At 37.9% G+C, this 10,000-nt stretch overlaps 1 protein-coding gene and 1 long non-coding RNA gene across 39 annotated transcripts in view; one reads left to right on the top strand and one right to left on the bottom strand.

Annotated features, from left to right (window-relative positions):
• The window catches only part of LOC147843792 (uncharacterized), a 1,319,745-nt gene that overhangs the window by 364,354 nt on the left and 945,391 nt on the right, over window positions 1-10,000 (top strand). The gene's annotated exons all lie outside the window — the stretch shown is intronic.
• Window positions 1-10,000, bottom strand: part of tspoap1 (TSPO associated protein 1) — a 252,455-nt gene that overhangs the window by 130,284 nt on the left and 112,171 nt on the right. For all 38 annotated transcript variants that reach the window (XR_015490709.1, XR_015490708.1, XR_015490706.1 and 35 more), the window contains one exon: window positions 2,355-2,462. Coding sequence is in view for 34 of the 38 variants with exons in the window: in XM_087253071.1 (XP_087109197.1) it covers window positions 2,355-2,462 (108 nt within the window). In the remaining 4 variants the exon portion in view is untranslated. The remainder of the gene's footprint in view (window positions 1-2,354; window positions 2,463-10,000) is intronic.

Genomic DNA, 10,000 nt, shown 5'->3' on the forward strand with positions numbered 1-10,000 from the left:
AACAACATCTGGCCAATGAGAGATGTGGATTTTGTCAGATGACTGCATTTTGGTTTGTTTCAACTGGTTCGGACCAAAGCCAGCAGTGTGGTGTGAAAGCGACCCAAAGACGGCAGAAGATGCAACAATGTATCATTCATTACCTTTGGTCTGGACCAAATGAAGCGAACTCCAGATGTGAACGCACCCTTAATCGTTAAGTCTTGACATATTGTACTATATCATCCTTTTGCAACTGAATTTGTTTAAAACATCTATTTATTCTGAAGGTGTATACACAATAAAGCAATACACTAACTCTTTTTGGGTCAATATTGTGATAATAATACCATATTTAATAATAAAAGCTTCAGAAATTATATTGCAACAAGAAATTTTCATATCGGTTGATGCAAAAGCACAGTATCTAACGTTAAAATAAAGGGTGATATTATGCTTTATCTCCAGGGCTTGACATTAAGACCTGCCAACCTGCCAAATGCGGGTAGATTTCAGAGGTGGCGGGTAAGTGAGACACTCCCACTAGCCACTTTGGCTGGTGGAAAATAATTTTCCTGGATAATATTTCTTAAAAGCAGGGTTCGACAATATAAAGATGGTCCAGTAAGCATACAGAGGCGATCTTAGAATTGAGGAGCAACACGAAAATAAATGCATTCGCGCAATCAATAGAAAGCAGATAAATACAGAATGAGAGGATGATCACTTGTGCTAACAGCCGAGGTGATGCGTGACTGTTTAAAACGCGTGCGCGCTCCCGTTTCCTTGCGTGAAGCAACTTTGTCCAGAAACACAACTGATGTGATTGGTTCTCTTTCAAATAGAGTAGACCAGGGATCACCAAACTTGTTCCTGGAGGGCCGGTGTCCTGCAGATTTTAGCTCCAACACTAATCAAACACACCTGAACAAGCTAATCAAGGTCATACTAGGTATACTTGAAACACCCAGGCAGGTGTGTTGAGGCAAGTTGGAGCTAAACCCTGGAGGGACACCTGCCCTCCTGGACCGAGACAATCAAGTAATTTTAGCATATCAAAGTCATGTTTAAGTGTATAAAATAAATTTTCCCAACAATAAAATTGTAGGTAGTGAAAATGGCGAGTGGCTGGTAATGTTGGAAAACTACTAGCCACAGTGGCTGGTGATCAAAAAAGTTAATGTCAAGCCCTGTTTATCACCCAGAGTTCATATGCACACTCATATTAGTGCCCTTTTTGGGTCACAAGCTGTTAAACATCAATGATAATCCTGATATCCATCCTGCTGTGCACAAACATTTAAAGGAAATTAATGTGGCATTGTGTTTTCATAATCAGTGAAAGCCAAAATTAAAGTCCTCATGAAAACGAATATTAAAACAGTGGGCGTGGCTTGTTTTTTTCCTACTGTGAGCTGATTGAATGTAACATAGTAGGCGTTTTATTCAGAAAAATGGAGAAAAGGGTTTAGGAAGAGTAATTACAGGCTAACAGACCAAGTTTAAGTTCAAGTTGCTTTATTGGCATGACATTAAGTACAGTATTGCCAAAGCACTTCAAATATGAAACATTAAAACCATTGAAAAATTAATAGTAATACAGATAAGATATAATGACACACACAAAAAAAAAAAAAAACAATACATTTGATAAATATAATAATAATAATAATAAAAAGTTTAAATTATTTGTTATTATATGTTTACATGTACATTACATTACATTACATGTAAGATACATGTTTACATTTACATTAACCATTTCTCATGGTGTGTGTATGTTGCAGCTAGTCTAAATGTCAATCCGTCCTCTCCGAGTATATGGTAAAGTTTTTTACCATATAAGAGTCATACAAGAGTCATTTAAATTAAAAAATGAACTGATCAATGTTTCAAATTGGGGGAAAAATATTTCTCTAGTCGTGGTGTATTTGGGGCAAAACAGAAGGAAGTGTGTCTCATCCTCTATTTGGTTTGTGTTACACTGTTGACATATTCTCTTTTCCTTAGGAGTCCAGGATTTTTTATGTCTGCCTTTTTCTATTTCTAGGTCATGATCACAGAGGCAATATTTAGAAAGAATGTGCTTTTCTTTTAATTGTTTTAATTGTTTAATGATAAATAATTTGCCAACTGTGTGGTTCTATTTAGGGCCGAATAACACTTAAGTTTAGTCTGGAGGTTGAATTGAGTTTTTAGTTTTATATATCATATTTTATATCATTTCTGTTTGATGTCAGGCAATTGTTCAACACAAATACAGCAATATGAGATAACAAAATCTCTAACTATATAATTAGTTTTGATTTCATGTGTACTATAAAACTCCAGTCATACAAGAGCAAGATCTTGTAATGTATGCTGAAGACGCTCACCAGTACGCGGTTCTCTTCTCTCAGAGCGGCGCAGGATTTCTCCATCTCCTCCAGCGCTCGCAGCAGCTCCGAGTTCTGCCGCACCAGATAGCCATAATCCCGGCCGTTCTGCGCAACACACAAACACAACACACATTAGCCACGCACCATCCAATGGTGTGAATTAAACTCGAGTCAAAGAGAACGAAATCATCACATCCTGATAAACTGCTACTGAATATAAAAAAATTTAGTTTCAAAAGTTCACACTTAGCTGATGATTGATTATAAAGCGTGCTTGGAATGTCGTCCCAGGAGAGAGGCCTGAGCTCATAAGATCTTCGAGCCCGGGGCTCCCTCCTGTTTGCAAGGTGAGTGGGGAGTTTGAGCTCAGGTAGATTTGGAGAACTCCCCTGCTGTAGTAGCTAATGAACAGATAGTGATTGCTCTTAAGAGAGAACTACTTACTAGGAGCATGTCTATGGTGCTGATTTGGATTAGTCGATTAACTTAAGTTGCGCGTTTTTGGACGGTGAGAGGAAACCGGGGAACCCGGGGGGAACCCACATGAGCACGGGGAGAACGTGTAAACTCCGCACAAAAATGTCGGCTGGCTTCGTAAGGACTAGAACCAGTGACGTTCTTGCTGTGAGGCAACAGTGCTAACCACTGGGCCACCATGCCACGTATCTAGGCAGAGCAGTAGGGGTGGAAGGGGGGATTCGTCAAAATTAAAATTTCTGTGATATGGAACTCAGGGTATTTATAGTGGCTTAGGGATCGTCTGATTGGCGAATCATAAATCGCACAATGCGGGACCAGCCGTGATCAATCATAAGCACGTGATCCTCTCGAAATTAGTTTATAAATAAACTTTACTTCATGTGTTGGGATTTGCCATTGTGGCCTTGTTTTCTTCTCTAATAAATAGGGATGTAACGGTATTGTAAATACCGTCATACTGCAATAGTAATTTTTTACAATATTACCGTAGTCGCATGACTCGATAAAACTATAGGTCTCCTGAGAAAATTTTGCTCAGGCGAATGAAGCGAATGAGAGATAGCGGAAACTACAATTCCCATCAGCCCAGGCGTGGCCATCATCCTTAGCGGTCTGTTGTCACTACAGATCCAGTAATGTGGAAATGGAGTGTGCTGCTAGTAGCGGGGAAGAAAAAGAGCTGGAAATGATCGAACCTAAAGCGGGTTTTAAATCGCATGTGTGGAAGCATTTCGGTTTCTCTCTAAAAAGAGGGGGGGGGGGGGTTGGGGGTGTTGTTGTTGTTGTCGCCTACTGAAGGGCGGGACGGAGGTTGTGTCGCGTCGTGGGAGCACTTTTGATCATTTTGGAAGGCCACTTTATATCCAAGACTAAAAAGAGCATGTGCACTGCACAGGTTGAGCCCTTTGTGTGCACGTGCCTGCAAGTTGGGGAATACGACTAATAACAGTCATGGGGACTGCAGAAACACAGCACACTGTTCAGATTGATGCAGACATTGACTTGTACCGCAGAGACCTCTATCTCACTCATGGCTTGTCCTCTCAAGTGGGGGAAAGACAATGCACAACGTTACCCAATGCTGTCAACCTTGGCTAAATCATATCTCTCTGTCCCAGAAACCTCAGTCCCAAATGAGAGGGTTTTTTTCTGTTGCAGGGAACATGCCCAGAGATCCCAGCTTTACCAGATTATAGTTATATGATCATTTTCCTTAAAAAACCAATCTCTATCTAAGTGAGTGAGTGATTAAATGTTGAATGTGATGAGTTTTCAACAATACTAAATTGAAACTTTATTTTTTTAAATGGTTTAATATTTTTTTGTCATTAAAATTGAAGTTCCTGTTTCAAAGCTTACAGATAGATGACTAATTTGTATGTTATTGACACTTTTGGCACTTTTTTGGGGGTATTTTCATTAGTTTTGTTTTTCCTGTAAATGATTGAATAAATACCGTATCGTGTCATTCATACCGAGGTATTACCGTACCGTGAAATTCTGATACCGTTACATCCCTACTAATAAATGAGTTGCATGTCAGAAGACGAAGATAAAACTTGCAGTTGCTTTTGGAGACGTAAGACGCTTTTTGGGAGCGCAGACACCTATACGAGATGTTCAATGTGTCACACACTAAAGGCTGGTTTATATTTCTGTGTGGAGAGATGGGCATGACCCACAGCACCTGCTTTGAGCGTAGTCGTGCATTTCTACTTCTGTTCTGTAAAAACAAATAAAAACAAATTAAATAAAATATTAAATTTAAAATAAAAAAATAAATAAAATTAAATTAAATTAAACTAAATAAAATTAAATAAAAAATAAAAATAAATTAAGGTTCATGGTTATAAAAATCATGTTCAATAAATTATTAAGATCATTAGCTTTTAGTCCATTCAACATTGAGAATAGGCTGCATGGTGGCGCAGTGGGTAGCACGATCGCCTTACAGCAAGAAGGTCACTGGTTCGAGCCTCGGTTGGGTCAGTTGGCGTTTCAGTGTGGAGGTGCATGTTCTCCCCCTGTTGGGGTTTCCTCCTGGTGCTCCTGTTTCCCCCACAAATCCAAACACAAGCGCTATAGGAGAACTGGGTAAGCTAAATTGTCCATAGTGTACGTGTGTGTGTATGGATGTTTCCCAGTGATGGGTTGCAGCTGGAAAAGCATCCGCTGCATAAAACATACGCTGGATAGGTTGGTGGTTCATTCCTCTGTGGCAACCCTAGCTTAATAAAAGGACCAAGCCGAAAAGAAAATGAACGATATTTGTGCACAATCTATCTAATACAATTCAAGCTTAATGTCAAGAAAATGTAAATGCAATGCTAATTTAATTCTCAACACCATTAAGACCACGATTAATAAAATGTGCATCATTCAATTAGACAGATAATCAGGTCATACAAAACACAAATGAGAAGGAAAATGCTCATTAGCTGCATGTCATTCATTTTTACAGCGATCGCATACATTATTCCTCATTCATATCTCCTGGTCTGACATGCAGGAGTTTATTCTCACCATCATCATATTTCTAAACGTTTTCTAGTAAATTGATCTGTTGTGGAATAAGTAAATGCCTGCGCCAGTATTCCTTATCTCAACTGGATTCGTTCCGTGGTGAGTTAAATAACAAACTCAAAAATTATTTACCTGATGTTTTGGTTTGTATTTATAATAATGATATATAAAAACTTGAGAATTTAACAACAACAACAACAACAACCATAATAATTGTTAATATTATTACTATAATAATTATTTTTAATGCATTGGTATTATTATTATTATTATTATTATTATTATTAATATTACTATTAATAATATTATTATCACTATTGTAACAATAATAACAAATGTAATTTAATAATTTTATTTAGAATTTCCATTACTACTGATTTCCCGTTATTAATATACTTTTTAAATTATTATAACAGTCACAAATGTAACTTAATTTTTTATTCATTTTGTTTTGATTTTCAATCTTTAATAATAATTAAAAAGAAATTATTATAACAATAATAAGATATAAAACTTATTTTTCCTATAAATTTTATTTTGATTTTAAGTTACTACTGATTTCCTATTAATATATTTTAAGTATTCTAACAATAATATTAATCAATTAATATAAATTAATTGCATTTTGATTTCCCATCATTATTACTATTACTACTACTATGACTATGACTATGACAATGACTACGACAACATTACCGACTACATCAATGACTACGACAACAACTACAGCAATGTCAACAACGCTTACGACAGCGACTATGTTAACAAAACCTACTACAATAACAACAACTACGACAATGTCAACAACTACATCAACAATTACGACAATGACTACGGCAACATCAATGATGACTACTAAAACAACAACAATGACTACAACAATAACTACAACAACGATAATGACTACGTTAATGACTAGGAAAACGACTACGACAACAAAAACTACTACGACAATGTCAACGACTACATCAACAATTATGACAAGGACTACGGCAATGTCAACGATGACTACTACAACAACGAAAATGACAATATCAACAACTACAACAATGATTATGACTACATCAATGACTACAACCATGAATACTACGACAACGACGACTACGACAATGTCAACGACTACATCAACGATTATGACAAGGACTACGGCAATGTCAACGATGACTACGTCAATGACTACAACAATGAATAGTACGACAACGACGACTTTGACAACGACAACCATCTCACTATTTGAAAGTTTATTAAATCTAAATGCTTTTTTGTTGTATTTTACTTTTTAAAAATTATTTTAAAAGCGTAACGACAACAAATGAAAGTTTTTACAAATAATTATATTCATATTATTTTAATTTCCCATAACTGCTATTACCAATAATAATACAAAAAAACACAGTATTTGAGAGTTATTGTAAATTTAATTTATTGTCATTTTGGTACTATTCTACATGTGTTTTATTGTATTATGGTAATAATACTAATATTATTAACAAGAACAACAACAATAACCTTTTTTTCTGTTAACTTTCGCAACTCTAATTTTACATTTCATGCTTCTAAAGATAAAAATAAAGAGTGTTTGTTGAAATCTCTTCTCTTGTCAGGGTGAATCTTTCTCAGTGTTTCTGCAATGACAAACACAGAGTGCAGCTGTGAGGGGATTCTGCCAGAGACTGTAAAAAGCGTCTGCTGGATTTCCCATCATGCTCTCTAATCAGCGGAGATGCAAACTGAGATAATTGAAGACTGCGGTGCGTTCACACACACACACACACACACACGGACAGACGTATGCTGTTTGACTCTTATGCATGCACTCTCTCTTTATGGTTGACATTACACAATAAATCTAGATGCTTACATTTTCTGAACTCTATTCTGGATGTTAAAGGAGACCTATTACACCCCTTATACACAATGCAAAATGTGTGTCTGAGTGTGTGAGTGTGACGTTTCAGCTCTAAACACCACTCAGATAATGTTTTATAACTCTGAAACTGTCCCTTTTATGCTGCGCTCAAACCTGACGTGGAAGAAGCATCAATTGCGAGTGATTTACATGTTAAGTCAATGCAAAGCCGCGAACAGACATCCTGCAGGTGATACGCACGAATGAAGCAGCGCGAATGATGTTATTCACACGAATGAAGCAGCGCCAGTTGAGCATTTTGCATGATTGAATCACAAGAGTTGGAAAATGTGAACTTCAATCTGAACTATTCGCGTCACATGAACCAATCAGGAGCTTGCTCTTGTAGGGGCGTGATCGCCTGTTGTTGGTGTCCTGGGGGAAAATCTGTATGTCGACACCAGCTTATCAAACTGGGCTCAGCTCAGTCAGAAGCATCGCTGAAAGTTTTCCATCATCCAGGTACAGTTTCTGAAGAGCTGATGATCTCACAAAGCTGGTGCACCTCTGAAAGCATCTAGTGGACTCAGACACGGCACCGAACAAATATACGCTGTTTTTCAGGCTTCATAAAGCACATGAACACAGCTATTTCCTTATTAAAATCCATACAAAGCCAGAGTCACTGGGCAGACAGAAGCCCCGACCATGACACGAATGAATGTGAAGTGAATTTGACGTGCGAATGAAGTGAGTAAACTCAAAATGTTCACACATCTGTTCGAGAATAGATTCATCTGAGCATACCCGCGCGTGGTGTTAACACAGCATTAAGATTTTATCCTAATTGTGGCGTTTTGGTGACGGTCACTTTAAATTCAAATAACCAATCTTTAACCAATCCATACTTAAAACAATACTGCCTACAACTATGTGTACACCCAGGGCCGGCGCGTCCATAGAGGCGACCTAGGCGACCACCTAGGGCGACAAAATAGAGAGGGCGTCGTCCGTGACACGTCCCTCGACACCCGCATTCTCAGTTATGTCTGTTATGATAACTGGTCATTTCCATTTTCACTTTCGGTTTGAGGGTGGCGTGATCGTCCTTTGCCTAGAGCGGCAGTTCAGCTTGCTCTGGCCCCGTGTACACCTATTAATTGTACATATCGCTGTCAACATTGCCAATTTTACACTGTCCTGTTTTTTTTTTTTTTTGGGAGTATGCTGTTGTATGATGTTGTATTTGCATTGTATTTTGCACTGTCTGGAGCCAGCATCTAAGCTTTTTACTCTTTATAGCACACGTGCTGCTGATGATGCTGTGACAATAAAAGTGATTTGATTAACAAATGTTCTATGCTTTTCTCAAGTTAAACTGAAAACTAATTAAATGTCAACTAGAAAACTAAAAGGTAAAACTTTTTAACAGTGGGCTCAATAGAAATCTGCTTTATTATAGAGCCAGGACTAGCAGAATTTCGATAAATTGCAGTTTCAGTTACTTCAATATTAGCTTCACCAGGGAGAGCAGGAGATTGCCGCTTGGTTTACTTGCTTTAAGTAACTAATGACTTTTTTTTTTACAGTGCCTGAAGTAAATGTAGGTTAATGTAGGTTAAAGAGGTCAAAGGTGTCACGACACTGGCTTGATCTTTCTCTTTATGTCTCTCTCTCCCTGCTTTTCATTCTTGCAGCGTGCACCCAGCTGATCATTATTACTGATCAGTGCGCACACACACACACACACACACACACACACACACACACACACACACACACACACACACACACACACACACACACACACACACGGCTTGCTGCACCTGTTACCGGTCTCCATTAATTTCCTTGCTATTTAAGCTCTCCTTTTCCAACTTTCTGGTCGCTAGTGTGTCCTGTCATTATTCAGGCTATCTCGCTACGTTATCTTGATTCCTGTCATTGTCCTGCATTACTTCATGTTCTGATTCTGTTTTTCTCTTCTGCCCAGTTTTGGCTCGGTTGCCTGTGTTTTTTCTGTTTCATTTTGGATTCTCCCCGGCCAGCCACCTACTTTCGCCTTTGCCTGTCCGACGCTGAACTTGACTTTCCTCCGTTATCCCATCTGCCTCCCGATCGATGCTCGCCTGCCTGACCTCTCTCACGCCCGCCGATTTGGACACTGTTGCCGTGTCACCTATCGCTCTCGCCGAGCGATCTCATCATTTTCATTTGAGTCACGAGCCTCGGCTCGTCATTGTTTTGAAGAGTTAATAAAATCCTTTTGTGTGTTAACAGCATTTGCGTTTGGATCCGTCTCACCCGGTGTGACAAAAAGGTGCATTTAGAAAATATGTGCAGAACAAAACAAAAGCAACAGACCAGATGAAAATAAAAATATTTATGCATCCTAATCAGGGTTATTATAGTTAAAAGTAAAAACTAGAAGCGTAAAAAGTTTTTCATCACTAAAATGATATTATATTTGAAAAATGAGCAGTTTTCCCTATTTTGTGCTTCAAATTTTATTTTTCCCTCATTTATTTCTGGTTTTGAATTGCATAATAGGAGTTTGATTGTTCTTTTGACAACTTTTAGCCTTGAAAAGTGTGAAAAAGCGACTTGTATGAACATGTGTAATAGTTTGCAGTGCTATACTGTCTGTGGTGTTGTACATTACACTACAGAAACTTTGTAATGAACTGCAGCACATTTTCTGTTAGTCTACAGACTTACTTACAAACTTATTTTGACAGGTTGTTCTGAAGATGACATTTAAAAAAGGGAAAAAAAATGCAAACACCCAAAA

The sequence above is a fragment of the Danio rerio genome, chromosome 5, assembly GCF_052040795.2.
Source record: "Danio rerio strain M-AB ecotype USA chromosome 5, GRCz13ab, whole genome shotgun sequence".
Classification (NCBI taxonomy): Eukaryota; Metazoa; Chordata; class Actinopteri; order Cypriniformes; family Danionidae; genus Danio; species Danio rerio.